Raw genomic sequence first — 26,265 nt, 5'->3', positions numbered from 1 at the left:
TAAAGCCAGTACGCTAAAGGGTTACACATAACTCTGTTTTCCATTTTGTTGCCTTTTTTAATCTCTTCCCCATTCTCCAATCCAACAAAAATGTTCTCGCTAGAAGTCTGAATAATTTGATTATGGAAATTTTATGCTTGAAATGTATTTGTTTGTTTGTTTATAGAATTTATAGGCTATCCATCTTACCTCAGGGTAAGTAAATATGTATTCATTGGCCTCTAGCACCTATTCCAATTCTCCTTCATTTGTCTATAAGAAGAGATTAAAATTGACTTCTCTCATTTGCTGCCCTTATCCTTCCCCAGTTTGGACTCCTAGGTTGCTTGCTAATGGAAGTCCCATTTTAGCAACATAAGGGATGATAGAGTTTTTGTGGTTGCCATAGAAGATGAGACATGCAGTAGACTAGAAAGCCCTAAAGCCAGACAGGAATGAAACAGATCAAAGCCAAGCTCATCTGAATGCAGCAAGAGCCATATGGAGCCTGTCCACTAGACCAGCACAGATACAGGCGCATGAACTAACTCCAGTCACTCAGCTAGTAGAAGCAAAATGTTAACCTCCTGCTCAACATCTTGGGCAGCATAGAAAGACAGGAACCAGCTTGAGTAGAAAATGTGTGGGGAAGTGGGAGATGAGGAAAAAGGAGGGCGGACTTGTTACCTAGCAGTCCCCCAAAGGTGATGGCAGGAGAGAGAGCAGCGAAGTAGATGAATAGCACGGCTGCGAGGCACTGGCTGTGCAGGGCATCTCTGAGGTCACTCAGATACTTGGGGTACCTGCGCTTTATGTCTCGCACCAAACCACCAAAGAAAATGCCGGTGCGCTTCAGAGGGTCATCCTCCTCCTCTTCACCCTCTTCTTCTTCTTCTTCAGCTTTGACCTCACATAGCTCTGGAAAGGCATAAATAGACGAGCAGGGAAATGGTAGGAGAAGCTTAAACAAGACACCTTTCCACACTAATACCCTACTATATGTAATCAGATAGGTGCTCGGATCAAATTTTCCCTTATTTGCTTGTACCGTGTTTCCCTGAAAATAAGACAGGGTCTTATTTTCTTTGGCTCCCTGAAATAAGCGCTGGCCTTATTTTCGGGGAGATCTTATTATTTTGGAGAAGATAGGAAGTATGGTCACCTCATGGCTGCTGCTGTGTTGCAATATTTTCAGAGAGGGCTTATTTTGGGGGGAGGGCATATTTTAGCGCATGCGCTCAAAAACCCAATTGGGCTTATTATCTGGGGAGGGCTTATTTCCGGGGAAACAGGATACTAATTGCCACAAAGTCTGCCTTCAAAATCTACTTTGTTATTGCATCAATTTTTAATAGCATTACTGACATGTCAAATCATATTTCACTCATTCTATTATAGCCACAGTATGAATCAGAGGAATTAGATACAATAGGCAAAGACAGAAGAGACCTTTGGATTCCTGAAAGTTTGTTTCTTTGAGGGACTTCTTCTGGTCCCGCTCTCTTCTCTTCTTCAGCAGCACTTTCTGGAAGGTGGCAATTGATCTGAGCAAATCTTTCCCTTCTACTTCTGATGGAGGAATGACAATGCTGCAGTCTAGGAACTCATTGATGGCATTAAGGAGATCTTGGCGGTCATCCGCCATGTAAGCGGCTTCATGGAAATGCTATAAACCAATGGGGAAACATGGTGAGACACAGATAGCATCTTTATACCTGGCCCTGCCCACCCTAATATTACGGCTTGGTGGTGTAGTCCCCATATCAACATAAATCCCTCAGTTCATTTCCAGTGAAACAGTATAGCTGGCTTTAATTACCATTTTGTTCCCATTTTGCCTTTTGGGGAAAGTGTGTGTGTGTGTGTGTGTGTGTGTGTATGTACATACACATGCATTTCTTTAAAATATTATTACTTCTGAAGTCTTTAATGTCAGCACACAAGCAATTAAATATAATCTTGATTCCAGTAAGTGGATAATTCATGTATTGATACTAAAACATTATTTAGTGCTGAGGTAAAACACATGATCTCCCAGTTGTTGCTGAACTCCAGCCTACAGCAGCCCCAGTCAATTTATCAATAACATGTTAGGAATATTAGGAATTACAGCTCCACAGTGTCTATGATGATACTGATTTCCCATCTCTGTTTTAACAGTCCTTTCTATACAGTGTAACTTAAGGAGTTTCATATTCAATTGTTAAGCATGATCTTGTTATGTGATAATTTAATTTTTCTGGTTTATCTTACATTTTTAAAATGCTGTTTTAAATCAAGGGGTGGGAGAGGGAGGCCGTAATTTTTTTCTTTGTTTTAAAACAGAAAATATATTATCTCATAAACATTGTGCGATTTGATATAAAATTAAACATTTAGAAAAACTATTAAATGGTTCTGGTCAGTTTGGTAGTACATTTACAACAAATAAAATAGGCTACTTCAGAATGAATAAGCAAAATTTTGAGCAGATAGAAAAACACTTTTAGAAATTTTAATACTAGCAGGAGAGAACTCAGATAGTGATCCTGGAATTTAAGAATTACTCCCTTTTCACTTCTATACTTCAATTACATTAAAAAAGAAGTGTGGATAAATTATTACTAAAAGATTCATCCACATGAAAAATATTGCTGAAGGCAAATAGGAGGACAGAGTTCACTCAGAGCACATGCTATAAAAATGCTGGATCAATTGGTCAACAGAGCTGGCCAGACAGGAAATGGGGGGAAATATACTTCTTGTCACGATAGTTGACTTCTCAACTTCTGTTAAACTCTTGTGAATATTTGGAAGGACAAATATTTCACACAAAACTTACAATTGAATAGGAAAGTAGAAACTAAAACATAGCTGCAGCTCTTAAGCCAGCTTTTTTAAAAAATAAATTTCATCAAAAATTAAGGCCATCAAAAATCAACTTCAAGGGATGTAAGCTTGGAAAAGGTAGGGGAGTTAATATAGAATGCATCATTGTTGTCTTCTGAAATCTAACATGTAGGACTTTTTCCCCCTTCCATACATTGCCCTTGACATGTAGAATAGAATAGAACCTATTCTATTCTATTCTATTCTATTCTACTCTATTCTATTTCTTTCATGTGACCAGCATCTCTATTTATGCTTGAGCTGAACCAATAGTCAGGTCTTTACCTTGTCTGACATGAGAGTAGAGATTGAACGTCCAATCTCATGGTAATCCACATTGGACTGACTTGGCCCTAGCAAAACAAAGATGAAGCGAACAGGAATCGGAACTTCCAGAACTGATTCCAGAAACACAGCTTCATTTAAACGGACAAAAGCCATTGACGGTTGTTCGAGAAATTCAACACAACCTATTAGGAGAGGAAGAATAAAACCAGAGTTATTGGATCAGGGTAGAACTTACAAGTAACAAGAAGTATGTCCCAGATAGAGAAGTCCAGGCAGAAAGCACACAGCAAAGTCAGATTCATATTACATATTACATGTAGTGGTATCTTACTACTTCAATTGCTCTTAACACAATGTCTGTTACTAATAGAAGTAGCTCAAATTAAAAGTTGGCAGTTACTGTCCTATTTTTTTTGAAAGATATACAAAGATTAAATTTAAAAATAATAATCTTCATCTGTGTGCACTATATTCTGATCCAAAAACAAATGCAACAAAGCCAATTCAGAAATTTCACCCCCCTCCCCACTCCATAAATGAAGATAACCAAGGAACAGAAGCTATGTCAATCTTAATTTTTCCCAGTTAAGAATTTCTGAATTTCCGGTTGAGGAACTAAGATGTCAGAATGATCTCATAGTTAATAGGTTTCTGGCAGAAGCCTTACTATATCAATGGAACACAAGCTGAGCCACAGCAGTTAAGCAAATATGCACACACAGAGATTGATAATGCTTGTATTCTGGTTCTAACATGATGCTTTTGGTCAAATTATCTTATGCAATAAGCCAATGATAATGCTGCTACTACTGCCAATAAATGATTATGAGTTTTTTTATGTGCTCTCTTTCTCTCCTTTTGTCTAGTTACTTTGATATGACCAGTTTGTGCTACTTATTGGCTTCTGTATTGATAAGCGTGTTCTATTTTATTTTATTAGTTTATATTTATATAGTGTTCCAATCATCCCTGGATCAGGTTATACACATTCCAGAATACAATAAACAAAAATATGACAGCATAAACATAATTGGAAATACCATAACTACACTAATTGCATGAATCCTACTCAAGGTATTTTGTACTGCACTTTGACTTAGAATTCCTTACCAACAAGCACTACGGTGGCCTCAGCATCATCAGGAATCTTCTCCATCAATTTGATGTATTTGCCACGATGACCCTCAGAGCTGTGAATGTGCATGTTTTTCTGTCCCAACAAGAAATATCTGAATTAGCTTGAATTACCCTGTGATGACTTTCATATATCATATGGCTAGAACAGCCCCTGATTTTGTGAAATGTATAACCTACACTCTAGTTACTAAGGTCCTACAAGGTACAGACTTTAACCTCTTACTTTTCTACATGTTTATTTAAAGTAAGACTAAAGACTGTTACATTATGTCCCCCTTACACATTCATGGATTTTTTAATTAATTCATTAATACAGCAATTCAATTTATTCTCAGGGCCATTATATTATACTAATTACTTTCTTTAATTTAATTTAATGACCTACTTTCTCCATATACTCATATTATTGATTAAGTCACTTCTTAAAATTCTTCTTATTCCTTCTCCATGACTAGTAGAAGCAGTAAAAACTGTAGAAGGTCCTGAAATATGTACAATTTCATACTAATGGTAAAATCCAGATTTTATTTGATACAAACTTTTTTAAAAATTGTTTTGTTTGTTTGCTTTCAGTGCGCTCATATCAGTTCATAATTCATTTACTTACTTTTCTTGAACTTACACATCACTTTAAATTAGTTTTACAGATAAATTCAATCTGATCCTCTAATGAGCAGAAGGAATAATCTGAGGAACAGGAGGAAGAGCCACTACCAAGATACTGTCAGATAAAAGAAATCTGAGTGCAAGTAAGAATTGTAAGCTGAGAAAATGTTTCATGTAAGATCCCTTTTAGTTCTCAAAAAAATAAAGGGATGAACAGGGGAAGTGCATTCAGACTTGCAAGATTCATGCAAAGATAATCTTTGCAATGAATTTACTACTTGTAATAAAAAATAGTATTAGCCTCTATGACTTAGGTTTCCTAGCCTAGTCTACCTTGAAGGGCTGACATATCCTTTTTTAAACTCACCTCTCTGTACTCTGGGTCATGAATTCGTGGTTCTGTCATCTCAATCCTTTCTTCTCCCATCAATGGCATGCAAGTGTCAATTGTGTGATTGTGATTGAGATGATGATTTCCCACTATAGAATTCAGGCTGGAATTGGAATGGTTCCGGGGGAAGAATGCTTCCTTCTCATCATTGGGATGGCTGAGGAAATAATATGGATGTCAAAGATGCTAAACAACCTGGGCCTAATTTCTCTGGCTAAACAGTTGCTCTTCAAATATCTGTCCTAAAACCTGACTGAAGTGGGGGGGAAAAACATTGTTCATTCTTGCTGAACAATTGCTTTTCAGCAAAAACAATGGTTTTTTAAGAAGCAAATTTCTGCTCATCTACCTTCCAGCTCCCCTATATATTATAAAATTCTGATTTTCCTGCTTGTATGTAGATTTGCTGGAACTTCATACAGTATATGTGATGTTTTTCCTGTTTCAAGCTAGCCAGTATATTCGTACATTCTTTCTTCAATAACTTCTTCAAGGAATCACCAAAACGTTATCTTGTTCTCTTCAACTGCCTCTTATCATCTCAAGGACCTTGATTAATCTTTAGGATATAAATTTTTGTACTATGTCATAATTAGTTATAATTTAGTAGTTCTTCCTCTTCTATTATACCTTTATCCACAATTCCAATTAACTGTGTTTCTAGGTTCACCATTTTACACTACACCACCTACCTATGCTTGAGCAGTAGGGCCCTCAGGACATTGGCTCTGTCTTCAGCCTTGATTTGATCTGAGATTATCATTGTTTCAACCACCAGATGAGCAATGCCTGGTAATGTTGTTTGTTCCAGGTCCAACAAAACAGCTCCTGAGATAATAAGAGAAATAATAACAGGAATTATTTCACAGTCAAAAATTTTCTCAAGCAGATGGTCTCCTATTCTTACTTCTACTTTTCTTTTCTTTGAGCAAAAATGTAGTCATAGATTCTTATGTTAGCAGCATATCTGCAAAATAGGCTGGTAAAGGCTTTGAGAAGCATTTTACATTCATACAAATGTATATGTCTTGTGAAAAAGATAAATAAAAGCAAAGCTGGACTTCCTGTGGTGACGTCATCGTGCTTGGAGCTAAGGAACGGGAGTTCTCGTAACCTCTAACTCTAACTTCTTCGTTTGAGCTCATTTCTGAGCGCTGTGGATCCTGAAGGGACCGGCAGATTAAGGGGGAAACTCTGAAAACGCTGGGGTGATAAGGCAAATCCCCCAGCGGGTAGGAGAAACCCACTAAATGGACGAGGATCTATCCTGCCACTTGGTCAGGACTGCAGCGATGGTGACCACATAAGAAGGAAGCAGAGAGAGAAAGCAGTTGAAATCGAAACATCTGTTATTATTATTGGCAACCCAAAGAAAAGGAGGATAACACGAAATTGGCAGAGAGGGTGAGCTGGAAAGAAAGAGGCTCTGGGACGGAGACTGTTTTTGCAGTCCAGATTTTTGCCGAAAAGTAGTGAGAGCTGAGACGCTGAGTTGGAATTGACAGCGTGAATAACTTGAACGAAAGTGGCCACAGTGAGAACGAAAACCCGGCGTGGACATAGTAACTGCTGAGAAGACTTGGAAAGCACATAAAGGATGGTTTAACAGTTGGGTTGGTTGTTGATTTTTTTTTCTTTTTGCTATTCCTTCTACTCTTTTGTCTTTTCAAAAAATAGCTGAACTTTGAGCTTTGAACAGTTTCAACCATGAACAATAAACTCAGGTAATGAAAGGAGCAAGCACTCTTTTTCTTTTTGGAGGGGACACCTCACAAATATACGGTATTTATTCTCCTCGGAACTTGGAACGGTACCGGAGACAGTAGAGAGAGAATTGTTTCAGAACGATTAGTGGGCTTCTTTAACCCCCCCCCCCATTATTTTGTCTTTGCCACTGGAGTTGTTGTACTAACTGACTGCCACTAACAGTGATACTGAGGAGAGGGTGACACCTAGTGGATTATAAATTTGAACCATGAAGTCTGATGCAAGAAAATCAACGGTGACATAAGCTGGAGTATATATCTCTATCTCTATATCTATATCTATATCATCATATCTATCTATCTATCTATCTATCTATCTATCTATCTATCTATCTATCATCTATCTATCATCTATCTAAACTAATTACTAGAATTGAGTACCTGTATAACTGACACAATTGAGAGACATCTATTTGTATAAGAAAACAATGTGATATATAACTCTATGATATATAATAATTAACGATCAAAAACAGAATAGAATAATATATAGGAATGTTTAGATATTGAAACGTGATATTAAGGAAGATTAATTATTGTTAAATATTGAGATATATAATTATTGATACCACTGATATTGCTGATAAAGTAGAAGTAAAATAGAATCAGTACGCAATTGTGGGCAAGGATAAATAGAGGGATAAATATGGCAACTTCAGTAAAGTCAAGGAAAAAAACAACATCCAACCCTGCTTCAGCAACATCCTCCCCCTCAAATCAAAGATCAATTGAGAGCAAAATTGTGGCTGGAGAAAAGCGGAACGATGGCAGGAACAACGGGACCAGCACAAACAATGCACGGTATGCAATTGATGCTCCAGATGATACAAGAGATATTGACGAAAAATCCAGAAGTGATGGCTACAAATCATGAAGAGACAAGGAGGAATCATGAAGAAATGAAAAATGAAATGGGAGAATTGAAAGGAAATATCAAAAACATGGATGACAAAATTGAAAGAATACAGAATGCCTTAGCAATCAACGAACAAAAAATCCACAAAAATAGAACAAACAGATCAGAAGATGGAAAAAATGGAGCTGAAATATAGACACGTCAATAAAGAATTGATTTTGATTTGATTTTACTTTATTTGTATGCCGCCCTTTTCCCTGGGGGGACTCAGGGCGGCTCACAATTCAAGGGAAGGGAGGACTAGACAAGTTACAAACATGAAGACAATACACCGTTAAAAAGCACAACAGTCATACCATTCGAGTGGGGTTGAAGTCTTTAGCCCCAGGCCTGTCGGAACAGCCAGGTTTTAAGGGCTATGCGGAAGGTCTGGAGGGTGGTGAGGGTACGAATCTCCATGGGGAGTTCGTTCCAGAGGGTCGGAGCAGCCACCGAGAAGGCTCTCCTCCGGGTAGTTGCCAGTCAACATTGGCCGGCTGATGGAATTCGGAGGAGGCCTAATCTATGGGATCTTATTGGTCTAGTGGTTGTAATTGGCAGTAGGCGGTCTCTCAAGTACCCAGATCCAATACCATGAAGGGCTTTGTAGGTGACAACTAGCACCTTGAAGCGCACCCGGAGATCAACAGGCAGCCAGTGCAGCTCGCGGAGGATAGGTGTTACGTGGGTGAAACGAGGTGCACCCACGATCGCTCGCGCGGCTGCATTCTGGACAAACTGAAGTCGCCGAATACTCTTCAAGGGCAGCCCCATGTAGAGCACATTGCAGTACTCCAGCCTTGAGGTCACAAGGGCACGAGTGACTGTTGTTGGAGCCTCCCAGTTCAGGTAGGGACGCAACTGGTGCGGCTGGGCGCGACTCAGCGGAAGCAATCAGAGAGGCAATGTGTGTTCTTTTTGACATCCTAATTGCCCGGATGTAAGCTCTGATGCAAGATGTTAAAAGTGCTCGGTTCGATTCGGATTTACTGGATCTCCATCGGTGCTCTAGGCGTCTCTTTCGGCGCTTCATCTCCCGGAGTTCCTCAGTAAACCAAGGGGCCCTCCTGGATCCACTGCCTCAGAGCGGCCATAGAGGCGCAATCCGGTTAAGAGACTCCGTCGCTGCCGAGTTCCAAGCAGCAACCAGAGTCTCCGCCGGACTGCGGGCGAGAGTATCAGGAATAACCCCAACCTCCGTCTGGAAACCCGAAGGGTCCATAAGTCGCCTGGGGCGGAACCACCTGGTCGGTTCCTTAGAGTTATCAATAATCTGACTTGAAAATGAAAGAGCTTAATTTTATCTAAGATTCCAAAACATACCGGAAGGGAAGAAGGAAGACCTGAAAGGCAAAATTATCGAAATCTTCACCAAAATTCTACAGAGAAAAGAACAAGAGTTGAGAGGGGACATCAATGAAGCTTACCGTGTGTATACTAATTATGCCAGAAGACATAGGCTCCCGAGAGAAGTGCACGTAAGATTTGCCAAAAATACAACTAGAGAGGAAGTGTACAAAAAACCCAGAGAAGGGACGATTACATTCCAGGGAAAAGCATTGATCACGCTTAAACAGATTCCACAGAGAATTTTTGAACAATGTAGACAATACCAATTTTTAACAAATCAGTTAAATAAAAACAGAATAATGTACAGATGGTTGGTACCAGAAGGGGTACTGGTATCTTGGCAAGGAAAAAGATATAAGATAGAGAATATAGAAGAAGCGCAGGAATTCTATGACAAATACTGCACATGGGAAGAAGAACAAGGAAGAAAAGAGGACCTAGAAAGTAGAAGTCAAGAGGAAGAAACATCAGAAAACAAGGAAAGAAACAGGAAAGAAGAACAGAGGCAAGAAAGAGAGAACAGAAAGGGAAGCCATGAGAGGGAAAAGTCAGATACAAACCAGAAGCAACAAAAAACACCCCATCTAAAGATGGACCAGGAAATAACAATTATCTCGATAAACTTGAATGGACCAAAAAAAGAGCACAGATGTTTAATAAACTTAAGAAACTGAAGGCGGATATAACCTGTACACAGGAAGTGCATATTAAAAGAGAACATAGGAATTTACTGGAAAACAAAAAATTAGGGAAATTATATACAGCACTGGCAGATAAAAAAAAAGAGGGATAGCAACCAATATAAAGGAAAAAATAAATTCCAAAGCAGTCTACTCTGATGAAGAAGGCAGGATGCTAATGATTAAATTAGAGACAACATAAAAAACGATATTATTAATAGTCATATATGCACCAAATCAGAAACAAGAGGAATTCTATAGGAAATTACACAACAAAATAAACGAATTAGAATATGAAAATATTTGCTTAATTGGGTATTTTAATGCAATAGTGGATATAAAAATGGACTGTGAAAGCAAAAAGAAAAATAAAATAAAATAAATGTTACCCAAATAAATCCTTTTTTGAGATGGCAATGGAATATAAACTACATGATATTTGGAGAGAAAGGCACAAAACAAGAAAGCAATATACCTTTTATTTGAACCCCCCCCCCACTCCCTATCAAGAATTGACATGGCCTGGATTTCATCTGGTCTATGTAATCAATTAGACAAAATTGAAATAGAAGCAAATGAGTGGGCAGATCATAATCCAATAAAATTAAGATGGAAAGGTCAAAGAAGAAGAAAAAGATGGATGATGAACTCAAATATTGTAAATGAAATAGAATACACGCAAATGCTGGAGAAAAAATTAAAACTATTTTTTAGAATAAATAAAAAAGAATTCAAAATCTCTGGGACACTATGAAAGCATACACAAGACGCCTCACAATTGCCTACATTGCGAGAAAAACTAGAAAACAAAAAGAGCAACAAGAATGCATGCAAAAACTTACGGAAGCTGAATCTGAACTACAGAAAGACCCAAAGAATAAAATTAAAAAAGAAAAAAGAGAGATGATAAAACATAAGATCAACTTAATAACTCAAAAGGAATTAGCACAGAAAATTAAAGCAGCCAGACAAAATTATTTTGAACAAGCCAACAAACCTGGACGATGGCTGGCATACAGATTGAAGAATGAAAGAGAAAAATGGATGATATACTAATTAAAAAATGATGAAGGAAGAATTCAAAACAAAGCAGAAGAAAAGAAGCATATTATTCATAAATACATCGCAAAACTATACGTGCAAGATAGTATGGAGGAAATCAAGATAAAACATTATTTAAACACAGAAAAGATAACACCAATTACAAAAGAACAGAGGGAGGCGATAAACAGGCCAATAATGTTAGCCGAAGTGAAATTAGTCCTGAAAAACCAGAAAAATAATAAAATCCCAGGACTAGACAGAATACCGATGGAGCTATACAAATACAATAAAATAATATTGGAAGAACTAGGAGTGGAAATGTTTAACAAAGTTTTAGGAAAAGCCAAGATGCCTGAATCATGGACGGAAGCAATAATATCGCTAATCCTGAAAGAAGAAACCATCTACAAGAATCCAAAACTACAGACCAATTTCATTACTAAATTCTGATTATAAAATATTTGCAGCAATTATGGCAGGAAGAATTAAACAAGTTTTAAATGAACGAATACACCCGGACCAAAATGGATTTTTACCTCACAGACACATTAAAAATAATACGAGAGTCATCATAGACATAATAGAATATTACGAGACACATCCAGAAAAACAAATGGTACTGGTTTTCCTTGATGCACAAAAAGCATTCGACAATGTAATTTGGAAATTTATAATAACACTATTAGACAGGATGAAATTCGGAGAAACATTTACCAAAATGATAGAAAAACTTTATAACAGTCAGGCAGCCAAGGTTCTGATGAAGGGAGAACTAACAGAGAAGATTGAAATAAAAAAGGGAGTCAGATAGGGATGCCCCCTCTCTCCTTTGCTGTTTATATTAACCCTGGAAATTTTATTAAATGAAATTAGGAAGGACCAAGGAATAAAAGGTTTGAGACTCAAAAACGAAGAATATAAGGCCCAAGCCTATGCCGATGATTTAGTATTTGTTCTAGAGGATCCATTAGAATCCAGTCTGAAATTAATTAAAAAATTAGAAGAATATGGCGAAATGGCAAGATTAAAAATCAATAAAGGCAAAACAAAAATGATAACCAAGAATATGACAAAAAGCAAGAGGAACTGGAATTAGCAACTGGAATGCAAATAACTAAGAAAGTGAAATACTTGGGGATCTGGGTGTCGGCAAAATGTTCCACAATTAAGGACGATAATTGTAATAAGCTAGTGACACAAATAAAGAAAGATTTATAAAGCTGGAAAAATATCCAGCTATCACTAATGGGACGTATAGCCACAGTCAAAATGAATATTTTACCAAGAATCTTATTCTTGTTGCAAGCGCACCTATTAACCCGGGTAAAACTTTCTTTCAAGAATTAAACAAAATAACCGGTAGGTTCATTTAGCAAGGACGCAAAGCGAGGATTAAACTAAAGTCAATGCAAGATAGCAAGGAGAGGGGAGGTTTAGTATTACCAAATTGGGAATTATACACATTAGTACTAACAATAAGATGGGTAAAAGATTGGATAGAGCTAAAGAATAAAAGAATTTTGACCTTAGAAGGCCATGATTTGCAAGCAGGTTGGCATACATTCCTATGGGATAAAAATAAAATGCACAAATACTTTCAAAAACATTTAATTAGAAGAGTGCAAAACTGGTTCAAAATCAAAAAAATCTACTATGTGAAAATCCCGAATTGGCTATCACTGACAGAAAGGACGATCCATCCAAATTTTATAGATATGAATAAAATGCTAAGATACAGAGACATAATTGACAGACAGGGAAATTTAAAAACAATTGAAGAATTGGCAGAACAAAACATGAACGTTGACTGGCTAACCTACTTGCAAATCAAAACTAAACACAATAATGATACTAAAATATATGACATCAAAACAAAACCACAAAAATTGGATAAAATAATTCATAGCTCAGAAAGATGATAGGGAGAATATATAAATTTCTCCTGCAGCATAAAATGGAAGAGGAAATCGTGAAAGAACAAATGATAAAATGGGCACAGAACTTTGGCTATAATATTGAATTGGATAAATGGGAAAAATTTGGAGGAACAAACTTAAAAATGACACTGTCAGTTGCATACAAGGAAAATTAGTACAAAATGTTTTACAGATGGCACCTGGCACAAACAAGGTTAGCTAAAATCTCAACAAATACCTCCCCAAAATGCTGGAAATGTGAATCAATACATGGAACATACTACCACTTATGGTGGACCTGTGAGGAGGCTAAAAATTTTTGGAAAAGGATCAAAAAGTGGCTAGAGGTAATAACAGGTGTTAAAATAGAATGTAAACCTGAAGGTTTTTTTAATTAGGAATAATGACTGTGAAATATAAAAAAAAGAAATTCAGTATTTAATATTACATATAATTACAGCGGCGAGGATTGACTTTGCCCAGAAATGGAAAACGAATTAGTTCCAAGCAAAGATGAAATAATAAGAAAGGTTATGGACTGTGCTGAAATGGACAAATTAACTAAAGAAATCCAGGGAAAAGAAGAAAGAGAATACTACCAGATATGGGATAAATGGTATAGGTGGATGGAGGAAAGAAACAAGGATCAATGAAGGAAGACAACAAACCCCAAAAATAGTAGTTAAGGAGAATTAACACATATATATGTATCCAAGTGGGTTACATTTACTAGAAGTAATCAGCCAATATAGCAAACAGATGAGTAAGATAAGAGGGTTAAGAATGGTGAAATGCAAATGAAATATAATAGAAGGGGAAACAATATAAGGTGAGCGATATTGATTGGCAATTGCTATTAGAAAGAACAGGAAGCTCCTGTTCATATTGTATTGTGTAAATGTGATGTAAGTCTAAGTTTTGTGTGTGTGTATTTTACATGTTTGTAAATAAAATTTAAAAAGAAAAAAAAGCAAAGCCAACATTTAATGGTTTAATTATGTTCTTTTCTTGTTCTATTTTTACACTTTATGTTATATTCTGCCACAGGGCTAGGTTGATAATGACTACAACCATTGATCATTTTCTCTTTTTTGATGAATAAGTTTATTTCAATGCTAAAAATTCTTCCTTCAGCTTAAAAAAAGTGTCTTCCTTTAAGTGACAAGGCAGCTGGAATGTCAATACATGTTTCCAGCCAAAGCCTAACCTCATCAGGATTACTCACCATGGGCAATAGTCTTCCTAAGCTCCAAAAGGCTGCGAAAAGAAAGTGAGGCAACATGAGGCTTTCCCCAGCGTGCTGTATCCTCTTCCACATCCTCCTCAAATTTGATCCAGCGTGCTGTCTCCTTCCAATGCATGTCCTGGTTTTTGTCCACTACTAATTCATTTAACTCCACAAAAACCTAAGAAAAAGCAAGACAGTTAAATTCCAGTCCATTATCCTGTTTTCTGCTATTAGTTTACAAGAATAGCTTCCTTATCTGCCTTATTATAACATTGCTGCAAGAAAGAGATAGTACCCTTTAGCCCTGCCCTTAGAGTACCAGAGATTCTGTAGATGACACATGCTTAACAGCATCCAAAGTATAGTTCAAGAGGAAATTAGGGCCATTGCTTATGTCCTCATGCCAATTCACTCACTCAGGTCTTAGCCACCCACTGAATTGATAACTGCAATGCACTCTATGTGGGACCAGGCTACCTTTTAAGAGTATTTAGAAGCTTCAACTGCCTTAAAATGTGCCAATATGGGCAATAATGGGTATTTGTCCTTCAGTCCATGTGACATCTCTGCTTTGCAAGCTGCACAGGATGCTTTTGGATGCAATGCAAGGTGCTAGTAGGTAGCTAAGTTAATTATAGGAGCTACTGTCCCCAGTGGAGTCTACCTATTCTATAAGATCTGGCAGAAGAGGCATCTCCAGGTCCCAACCATAAGACAGTGGTATCTGGCAGGAGACAGGAAGAGGATATTTTTGCCATGGCACTTGTCCTTTGGAATATCTTCCTCCCCAAAATAGGCTTGCCCTGATTCTTCTGGCCATTTTCAAGCCTAGGGCCCTGATGGTGTGAGTTAGCTGGTTTCTTGACTATATTGTCTATGGGATATTGTCCTTGTTCTTTGCTAATTATAGCATTTGTTTATAATTATTGGTTGTGTTTTTATTGTTTTTATTTTGTTTTAATTGTTAGCCACCTAGAATCATGTGTGAGATGACTGGCCATATACATACATATAAATGTATTAAATATATAAATAAGTAATATGCACTGAGAATATGCATAATGTAAGAGAAAGTAGCCTAGATTCATATTCTAAATAGTCTGTAACCGGACTATAAAAGTATAATCTCTTCTAATAGTGTGTTAGAGAGTTGCGATAAGGCTAGAATAAAAATCTATTTTTGATTCTAAAGTAAGTATATCTATTGCTAATTAAAATTAAGTAAAGCTGATACTGTGTTATAATTCACTAATTATGAATTTCATGATTCTCTCTTATTTCACATGAAATATTGCAATTTTCAGATCACTCTGAGGGATACTTTCAGGATCATACTTGCCTCTTGGACTCCCAGGTTGTACATTTCTAATTTATAACTGTAATTTTCCCTTTTCTTCCCTGAAGATGGTCTTATTTTATTACTGGAGAACCAGATAGCAAAAATTAGACTGGGACTATCTGTCTATATCCTAAAGCAATAGCCTTGGTTACTAGGCTTATGCTAATTCCTATAGTCCAATCTTATCATTTCTATTGTCCCTGAGCCATTTACCAGTAAGCAATAAACTGAACAATGCATAAAGGTGCTGGTCTGGTGCCATACATTGTGAGATTCAAAAGGAAAGGCCATGATGGTACCTCATGGGGTTTTCGGTCAAGTTTCTTCTTTTTCTTCTTTTTCTTGAAAGATTGTGAGGACAAAGATGTTTTGCTGGACCTGTTGATTTGGCTCCGGGATGGCTTCTTAACCAAATGTCTCCTTACTCCTGGATTATCTTCAAAACGATGGCCTGGAATAAAGGCAGGATAGGCCATGAGTACATATAACAGAAAGGTCCTTCTATAACAGAGCTACACGAATGTCATAAGTGCTCCATAGAAACAGAGACCTTTGTTAATTACTACAGAACTCAGGACTCATGAAATGTAGCTTTTATTTTAAATGTCCTATTTCCCAGGAATACATATACAAGTAGGTAGCTTTTGTAATGTTTGATAAAACTTAGAAGAAACATGCCGGAACATTGGAACAGAATAAAAATCAAATGCAGAATAAATTATAAAAATATGCAAACATATATTATTTATTTTGTTTTTATGAATCATAAAATACCATTTTTTTCCAGAACTAAATCTGAGAAATCCATCAGTTCACTTTACCCAGCACTCCTACACTGATTAGCAATACTTGCAGTAGAATCTTCCTACCCAGACTAATTTTGTTGAGAGATGACTTTGGAGAGTTTCCATATACAAAACGTTATGATGAGCATTTGATTTTCATTTAAAGAAATTGATATAGCAATACAGGAATTGGGCAAAAACTCATTTTTAAAATTATTTCCCAATGCGAACAAGTGTTTGGCAAAGCCCTATTTAAAAAGTGCTATGTATAAGAATTGCCATGTGTTCCATGAAGCATAACAGAACCTCTACTCCCTTGCTATTTTGCTGAGTGCTACAAAGACAACAGGAAAATCTAAAGCTGAAGCATTATGTTGTCAAGCATTACCTTGGAGCCTCATCTATAGGACTGAGAGAAAGAGTTTTTATAATGTATGTATCACCATAATAAGATTTTTATGGCAGTTATATCTTAAATCAGTAATATTAAAGCATAGATAAACATTGTGTAAAATTAAAATATCTGGCTAAATAAGAACTTTTTGTTTTGCAGATGATCATGTAACACAGATAGGAGTGGGCTCTTTGGGCAAGGTATTTCTCAGATGGACCTCTGGTTCTTTAAGTAAGAAATCTAATAAAGCAGACATCTGTCTGGTATACCCTCAAGTTATTTATAGTATAAAACTCACTGTACTAGATGCACTTTATTATATTCATCAATTTTCTACTTTACCCCTCTTTTGGTTTCTGTAATCCTAATGCAACACTCTTAATTATGTTACATTACATAACAACTCAGTAGTTCTCCTCAGAGCATATACTTTGACCACTACTGGTTGTTAATGCAATGTAATTTCTCTATTGAACATTACTTACAGAGAAATGGAGAAAAATCTTTGAAGAGTCAGTCATATAAATTAATGAGTGGCCTTTTAAATATAGGACTCATTAGATCACATAAGCATTTACTGTATGTAACTAACTAATTTTAGGTCCCTTCTTTTTTGCACTCTTTCCATTATGAATATAAACTGTCAAAGACATCTTATAAGGGCTATTTTTTGTTTGGGACCCCATCAAAAGTTAATGTGTTTCATAATGGCAAAAGCAACCTTTAAGTACACAAGTACTGGCTATAAATGCTGTGATACAGTGTAGGAGAGTTGTTACCTCCGGCATAAAATGAGAATAACAACTACTGAGAAAGGTAAATTAAATCAGTGGTACAGACCAAAGAACATTCTTTCTCCTCAAGACATTAGAAATCCCAGATGGCTTGCATCCTACTGATCCACCAATTTGAGGTTGTTGAAAGTTAAATCCCAATTTCCCATTTTCTTTTCCATTTTCCCATTTTTTGCTACACACGATCAAAAACAAAGATATAACTGATTTTTAACAGGAAAGATGCAGATTGTTTTGTATTTCTTATGTTTTTCAGTTGGGCTAATAATTGCTTTTGAGACATTGGATTAAATTCGGCTCCAAATTAACTAGAACTCTGTGAACTGTGTATAACTTTCCTCATGTACTTTGTTATATATATTCAGAAAGATCAAAATGAAACATTTTAGGTAAGGGAGATTTTTTTGACAAATCTAAGCAGTCTCCATTCCCATGCTCAGCATATTTAACCAGTAAACATGCCCAATGCTGATAGTAGCAACTTCTGATAGTCTTTCAACATATGAATGTATGTTTATGAATGAGCTCATCCAACTTCAATAAGAAAAGCATGTCACATCACATAATGTACAATATCTGTGTATGGAGTGGGTGGGTGAGCAGATGGTGGATGTTGATGGGGAAAAAAATTATAGGCATCAAATGGAGAAATAAAGAGTTGCTAATTTGTTCATGGATGTGCATGTCTGAGACATGAGTGAGGAAATAGGTTATAGTTAAATGTCTTCAGCTTCACATTTCAAAATATTTGAACAAGATATAAAGATATTTGAACAGAACAATAGAGAAGTACACTTTTGGGATAGGATAAAGTTAAGCAAATAAAAATTAACTTTTCCCTTATTATTTCCCCTTAAATAAAGTAGTAGAGAAAATAATTTTGAAATATACAATTGCCAGATGGTGATAAGATATATTGCATATAGTGATAAAATATATTTAGAGTAAATGAAGTTTGTTATATTTAAAATCTGATTATCTAATGGAAAAAAATAAGTCTTAATGAAGTTGAATGTGTGGAAGGACGCACATACAGTATATATAGCCTGTACATTTGAATCCTAGCACAACTGCAGTACTTACGAATTGGCTCCAGACCAGGACAACCCAAGTGGTTCTGAATGGCCTCCCATAAATCATAGTCTTCAAAGTTGAGAGCAAACTCCTCAAAGTCATCATAATCTAAGGAATTATAGGCACAGACAGCTATCTCTATTTCTGGTCTGTCTCCTATTCCAGTGCCCTTTATTATCTCCTTTCCATTTGGAATCGCCATTGCTATGTTTGTTGGAAGATGAAAATTCTTGAATATGTCGCAAAGAGTAGGATTTAGGTAAGAGATGAGTTCCTCTTCTCTGAAATTTTTCAGGTAGCACAACATCCAATGGCCAGGAATTTTTGGATAGAATTTGATTAAGAACGTTACTATTGACCATTTAGTGAAACAGTTAGCAGCAAAATTGTGACTGCTTGTTTAGAATCCAAGTGGGAATGTATCCTTGCATAGTGCCAAAGCCAGCAATGAAATTCTGTAGGAAATCCAGTATATGATGTGTTGTGCTGTTTTTCCTTTGTGGCACAGCCTACTGTGCCCCTTCATATGCTTTTAGTTATCTCTAGCTACTGAAGCTTAGAAACTAGTCTATTGACCTCTTCATATCCTGAGGCTCAAAACTGCATTTCCATGACGTCCCTTCTATGTTTTTGCATTGAGAGAATGGGAAAACTCAGCTTTTGGGGAGGGGAAGGAAAGATGTAGAACATAGCAGTAATTAGATGTAATCTCAGTTCCAGACACTGTGAAACTTTGTAGGATTTAAGATCATGACAGATCCTGCATTTTATACAGATTCCTACTCAAATTTGGCTGCTCCCTCCAGAAATTGAAAAACATAATTCTCTGAGAGCAAAATGGTGAAGATAATTTTAGGTTAAGAAGGAGAAAGCAAAATCCTAATGGATCAGCAAGGAAGATACTAGGTTAGCCTTAGCCTATGAGAGTTGACTATCATCCAGTAAACTATGGATGAGTAGGAGCACAGAACATAGAGAATACAATTGTGCTCTAAGGTAACTATATTGGATTGCAGATTGTCAGCTAAATTTGGAAAGCAGGTTGTGTATTTCAGGATTTTCTGTCAAGTAAAGAAAGGCCTAGAGAATCATCTTTAAGCAGAATGATTTATAACATCTTGTAGAATTTATAACATTTTGGAAGCTCTTCAGTGAGGATTAAATAAATTAAATTAAATTAAATAATTTGTCAATATATTTCACCAGTCTTGCTGTCCTTCCTTCCTATACCCTTCTTCCTTCCTCCCCCGTTCCCTCGCTCCCTAACTATCTATATATCACATGTGAGATTGCTAATATAACAAAAAAATCTCTTGTATATTCATAAAAAGCAGTTTTTAGGCATAACTATTGAAAGCCTCACAGATCAAAATATGTTATAAGTTAAAATAATGTATCTACATCTCATTATAGACTCCTGTACATTATAGCTAGCCTAGTACTAAAATAACATTATATTATGTTGCATGGCCATTAAAAGAATGGTTTATTATATTATATATAATATTATATGTTGTTATACCCAAAACTGCAATCTCTTTCAGACTACAAATATACCAAAGTATATTAAACGAATATCCTGAGAATTAAACATCTACATACATCATTTTGTCATTATTAAAATTATTACACAATCCAGTTGCTTATTTTTAACAGAGAAGTATAGTTACACTTATGTTTTTATGGGCCTCCCATATTCACCCAGTGCTGCACTCAAGGTAAATCCCAGCATATAGGTGCTGCCACCATCACCATTACTAGAGACAAAATCAAGGGTCAAAGTTGAATCTCACTTTTCATATCATCAAGGTCAGCAGAAGCCAACATTTGAGCTTCAGCTTCATCAGTGGGGATTCGTTGATATGTGGCATTCTCTATTGCAGTCATGCTGCCAATGCACACCCTCTCCTTCAGGTCATAGTTTGACCGCTGCCCACTTGGCACCTGACTCCATGGTTTGCGCTTATCCCATCCCCGAGATACATTATCTCTGTATTCAGGAAAGCTGTGGAGGCAAAAAAGAGAACAATAATGACAGAGAAATAATAACTGAAAGTGAGAACTTATTCCTAGAAGATAGAATGTATGGTAATTCCAGAGTTCGGATATTTGAACAAGATTAAAGAATTGCTTTGGGTTTTCTTTTAACCTGCATTCACTCAAGTTGCATTTGGAAAACAACAATTCCACTTGAAATAAAGCAAGTGGTAAATAGTGCCAGAAACCAAATTGGGTGATCCAACCTACTTCCTCTTTCTGATAACTTTTTTCTCTTTCCTGCCCACCTTCTCTTTTCAACACCCTCTTTTTTCTCTTTCTGAAGTAGCAGACTCCGAGGAAAACAATAGATTAGTTCAGTCCATAGGTGTAAACTAAATGTCTGCAGAGGGTGCCTGAAATAGGATTGAGGACTAAAAAAATCTTAGGTTGTGAATATCGATTACACCATTACACCAAACTGGCACTCTACAGACAACTTACCTTAAACTAATTTCGTTCACCTATATTAAGAGAGCCTAAAGAGCTAAGTGGCTAAATCCCTGAGAAAAACATGAGTTTCCTTGAAGTTAAATACCCATGGAAGAATTTGCCAGAGCTTGTTTTATAATCTCCCCAGGAGAAGCAACTAACTATTGGGAAGGAAAGGATGGAATTTAAACACATTTCGGGTTGCACAATTGTATCTTCCAGGGCCCCAGAAACAATATCACATAACCCATGCTTTTAGAGGTAGAAGTAATCAGACTTATATTAGGATTGATTTTGAAGGTTTGAAGGTTTGAAAGTTTTATTCGACTTGTATGCCTCCCTATTCCCGAGGGACTCAGGGCGGCTAAAAAAACCAAGGGAGGGTTTTATTTTGCATGTGCTCAAAGCAAGTTCCCTAGTCTCCGCCCTGAAAGGCTTCATTTTCTTTTTTGATGGGCCTACCCATTGTTCCTTTATTTACGTCTGTTTTGTTGTATCCTAATTCTTTTTTTGAAGACTAATACTTGCAATATATGATTGTAAGCTGTGTAACTTAATATACTCTCAATGCTATTTTAAACAAATATAGTAGTATTTGTTTATGTCATGGAGTGCTGGATCTAATAACATGCTTTGAAAGGTAGAGATTTTTGCAGATGAACTACCAAGATACCAGAACTTAAGATGCCTTTGCTTTTTTTTCAAATTAAGAAGGAGGATGGCATTTTCCTTCTTTTGGCGTTCTTTCTATCATGAAAAAAATATGCATTCTTCTTTTCACATTCTAGAATGGGAGATACATATTAAAATTAAATCTGGATGAGCTCTGTTTGAAATTAAGTTTATCCCATTTATACTCCCAAAGTAAACTCCTGAACCTGAATTGGAAAGGCAACTTACTACTTTAACCTGAATGTCTCCAACCTATCTGAATTCCAAAACATAGAAAATATCACCCCTTCTTACCTATTAGAAAAAGTAGGGCCTTTCTCTGGCAGCAGGCTGGAGAAACATGGGATTGGGGAAAGATGACTGTGTTCCTCAGCCATATGAAATGACAAAGTGCATTGGGTGCTATGAGCCTCCTCCTCTTCTTCCTCAGGCTCCTCAGGTCCAATGGTAAACTAAAAAAAGCAGTACAAAGTGCAAAATGACACAACATCCAGAAAAGTAACATTGCTATTGCGTTGGTTAAAACTGAGAAAAAAATAAGGGACGATGAATTTTTAACACCAGGGGAAAAAAACAGAGATGATCCCATTTTTTCTGCTTTGTATCAGTCAACAGTTTCATACTAACATTGTGCTATAGATGTCTATGGAGATTCTCAATCATCCAGGTCATGGTTGTTCAAAAGGTCTCATAGCACAATGTCCCAAAGGTGCTTTTCTCAAATGGCAATTGGGCATTCTGGGGTTTTTTTCCTTGAAAGCATTTTGTTTCTCATCCAAGGAACTTCTTTAGAACATTTTCAAGAAAAAAACCCAAAAGGCTACTTGCCTTTTGAAAAGCATATTTGGGACATTGTGCTACCTTTGACAAATGGCACACACACACATACCAAACACACAATATATGTTCTTGTACATGGGATTTGGGGATCCTTTCAATCTTCTTTCCACTATACCTAATTGTTGTGCATGAACTGCCAAGCCCAAAACTCCTCTTGCAGTGTGGATTGGAAGTCTCTCACCTCAACACTCCTTTCAGTCAGTCCTGCTGTTAAAGTGCTCAAAGACCTCTCTTTGGGAGAGGATTCAACATCAGACTCTGCTGAGATTTCCTTCTCAAGAATTTCTTCCCCCTCAGATTCTGCTTCTTCTTCTTCCTCCTCCTCCTCCTCTTCTTCCTCCTGGATGGTTGGAGTGACGTTGGAGGGAGGCATAGACATTTTCCTTGCCTTTTTCTTTTTTTTCTTTTTCCTATTAGAATGGAGACGTCTCTTTTGGGTCTTGGGGGGCGGAGGCAGGTGAGTTGACAGGGGGTGATGGATGTGGTGGGATGTTTGGCGATGGACTGTGGAAGAAAAATAGTGGAAGGAATTGTATTCTGGAGAGAGAAGAAAACACTTTCTACAAAGCTTAAAAAACAAAGAAAAAAGTAGAAAAAAGAGACAGGAAATATATCCATCTAATTAGAATTTACATTCTTCTTGTCTCTCCTGGGATTTAAATAGTAGAAAAATATGTACTGATTACAGCAGGGGTGTCAAACTCAAAGTCCGGGGACTGGATATGGCCCACAGAGTTGTTAGATCTGGCCTGTGGGGCTGCCCTAGAAACAGTGAAGGACCAGCCCGCAGTGCCTCTGAAAGCAAAAACGGAGCTAGGGGGGCTGCATAGGGCCCTCACAAACTCCATTTTTGTTGCCGAGGGTTGCAGGAGGCCATCGCAGTCAAAAACTAGTTCAGTAGTCCATTTTTGCTGGCAGAGCGCTTGTGCCATCATAGGAGCCCTTGACACGAGTGACATTGAGCTAGCCATGCTTACCATGCCCATGCCCACCCCAGCCCCCCAAAGTCAAACATAACCCTGATATGGTGCTCAATGAAATCGAGTTTGACACCCCTGGTTTACAGTATGCCAGAATAATATATATTTATTTATATTGTATTTTTCAGGCAGTAAGACTCAGAGAGTAGTTCATAGATAGATAGATAGATTGACTAATTGATCAGTAATAAAAAGACATTTGCTGTTCTCAGACTTGTATAAAAATACATTCTCTTGCAATATTAATGTACTAAAAAATCAAACTGGTTTTAAGCTTTTTGAAATAAGTTTACCAGATCAAAATATCACAAAGCTGCACATTGTATTGGGTATTTGCCTAAAATCCAAACTTCATCTGGAAGATATTGAAAGATAAAAATGTCTAAATTGAGCCTCGGTGACGCAGTAGTTAGAGTGCAGTACTGCTGGCTTCTTCTGCTGACTGTTTGATGCCTGTAATTTGGCAGAGCGAATCTCACCAGGCTCAAGGTTGACTTAGGCTTCCATCCTTCTGAGGTGGATAAAATGAGGATCCAGATTGTTGGGGGCTGTTAAGTATATCTCCTTTTGGAGACTAGAGTTGAGCAGCAGAAGGTAGCAAGGAATGTGCCGCTGAATAGTCACATTATCAATCACAGCCGCCGAAGTTAAAACAAGGATAACTTTACTTGTTTTAACAAAAATAAAGTAGAATAAACATTCTCCAAAACAAGCGATAAGTAGTCTTGAATTATATACACAGTCTATGATACAACACGTTGGTTTACAGATGCTCAACTCACGATTCACCATGTAGACAGGTAACTAACATACAGAGTAGCCACCAATCAATATACAGTATTCAATTCCAATAACAAGCATGGAGAACATACAGGAACAACCAGGAACAACCAGGAACAACCAGCAACAGCATCCAATCGCATCTCACTTGAGCATTTAAAGTGACAGATACATTATTTCAATCATGGCTTATATATATCAATTGTTAATTTTTTTTATTTAGTATTTGAATGAAATAATAGCAATAGCAATAGCAGTTAGACTTATATACTGCTTCATAGGGCTTTCAGCCCTCTCTAAGCGGTTTACAGAGTCAGCATATTGCCCCCACAGTCTGGGTCCTCATTTCACCCACCTCGGAAGGATGGAAGGCTGAGTCAACCTTGAGCCGGTGAGATTAGAACCGCTGAACTGCAGTCAGCTGAAGTGGCCTGCAGTACTGCACCCTAACCGCTGCGCCACCTCGGCTCTTAACTCTTTGAGTTTAGTCTTTCCCATGCTAATAAGTTTTCACATGTAAATATAAAGAACTGATAATCTTACTAAGGTAACATATTAGCTGGAAATAATATAGTCCTATAATCTATAATCCCCATTGCATTGGAAAGCTTGTGTCTTTCACATATGTCAACCATTAAATTCTCCTAAATCTATTTTTCATTTTAAGATTTAAGTTATATCATTCAAAAAAGCCAACACAGTTCTAGGATGCATCAACAGAGATAGTTATCAAAATCATGGGATGTGATAGCACCACTCTATGACTTCACTAGTGTGGCCATGTTTAGAAGACTGTGTCCAATTCTGGTCACTATGATACAAAAAACAAACAAACCCTGAAGCCCTAGAAAGGGTTCAAAAAGAAAAATAGATGATAACGGTCTGGAGGCTTAATGAAGAAAAGGCTCGGGGAGACACGATAGCAACTGGAAGATTGTCATATGGAAGATGGCATTGATTTATTCTCCATAACTTCTGAGGGCAAGAAAAGAAGCAATGGATGAAGCTTATCAAAGGGAGATTTAAAGTGGAAATAAGGAGGAATTTGTTGATAGAACAATGGAACACCTTGCTTCTTAGAGCTGTGGGTGCTCCATAGCTGGACGTTTTCAAGAAAGGATTGGACAACCATTTGTCTGAGATGTTTATAAGGACTCCTGCTTTGGACAGGGGATTGGATCAGAACACCTCCAAGGTCCCTTATACCCCTATCTTTCTATGTTTAGAACTCTATGATAATTCAAGAGTTTGGGATAGAAAACATGGACAGCCTTACCGCTATATGACTCTAGATGGCAGCCTACATTTTTGTTAAAGTAAAGATGAATAGGTAGAAAATATGTAACAACAAATATATAAAGATATATTTGTTTTATCTATAAATAGATACAATAAATAATTCTAGGAGCAGCAATAGAGTTTTCAGACAGAATTATTTTGGTGTTATTAATAAAAAGGTACTGTGCAGCTTTTCATCCTAGCACATAATTATGAACCCTGTATTAAAAAAGCAACAGGGAGTGAACAGGGAAGGAGCTATAGGTGAAAGTGTTATCTGAAATCTCTGAAGAATTCCATGAATGGGACAAGAATTTGGAAGTTGCTTGGCATACAAAAAAGATTATAGAGAACATTTCATTTGGAAACCTTAATTCTATGAGCAGCAGCTAATGTAAGTATTAAAGTACTGAGGAGGTGAAGTGGTTTGGGTACGGCTTCTCACATAGTTTCACCCTACTACTCAAAGGTCTCCCTTCCTAAGCTAGGTAAGAAGAATAAAGGCAGGGGTCCTCACAGCTTATTGTGAAGATTTTCAATGTAAATGGGGGTGGTTTGAAAAGAAACTTTCTACTGATTTATTTATTTATTTATTAGACTTATATACCGCTTCATAGGGCTTTCAGCCCCCTCTAAGCAGTTTACAGATTTTTTAGCAAATTGAGTCAGCAACTTGCCCCCACAGTCTGGGTCCTCATTTCACCCACCTCGG

The 26,265-nt window shown here is 37.0% G+C and overlaps 1 protein-coding gene across 1 annotated transcript in view; it reads right to left on the bottom strand.

Annotated features, from left to right (window-relative positions):
- SLC4A3 (solute carrier family 4 member 3) overlaps positions 1–26,265 on the bottom strand; it is a 61,664-nt gene that overhangs the window by 12,772 nt on the left and 22,627 nt on the right. Inside the window, exons 4-14 of the mRNA XM_032221944.1 lie at positions 22,697–23,019; positions 21,970–22,127; positions 20,328–20,539; positions 15,787–15,938; positions 14,146–14,326; positions 5,962–6,097; positions 5,246–5,426; positions 4,246–4,345; positions 3,133–3,317; positions 1,429–1,645; positions 667–897 (exon numbers count right to left, since the gene is read on the bottom strand). Coding sequence (XP_032077835.1) covers positions 667–897; positions 1,429–1,645; positions 3,133–3,317; positions 4,246–4,345; positions 5,246–5,426; positions 5,962–6,097; positions 14,146–14,326; positions 15,787–15,938; positions 20,328–20,539; positions 21,970–22,127; positions 22,697–23,019 — 2,076 coding nt within the window. The remainder of the gene's footprint in view (positions 1–666; positions 898–1,428; positions 1,646–3,132; positions 3,318–4,245; positions 4,346–5,245; positions 5,427–5,961; positions 6,098–14,145; positions 14,327–15,786; positions 15,939–20,327; positions 20,540–21,969; positions 22,128–22,696; positions 23,020–26,265) is intronic.

Source organism: Thamnophis elegans, chromosome 1 (assembly GCF_009769535.1).
Source record: "Thamnophis elegans isolate rThaEle1 chromosome 1, rThaEle1.pri, whole genome shotgun sequence".
Classification (NCBI taxonomy): domain Eukaryota; kingdom Metazoa; phylum Chordata; class Lepidosauria; order Squamata; family Colubridae; genus Thamnophis; species Thamnophis elegans.
This window is presented reverse-complemented; position numbering and strand designations above follow the sequence as displayed.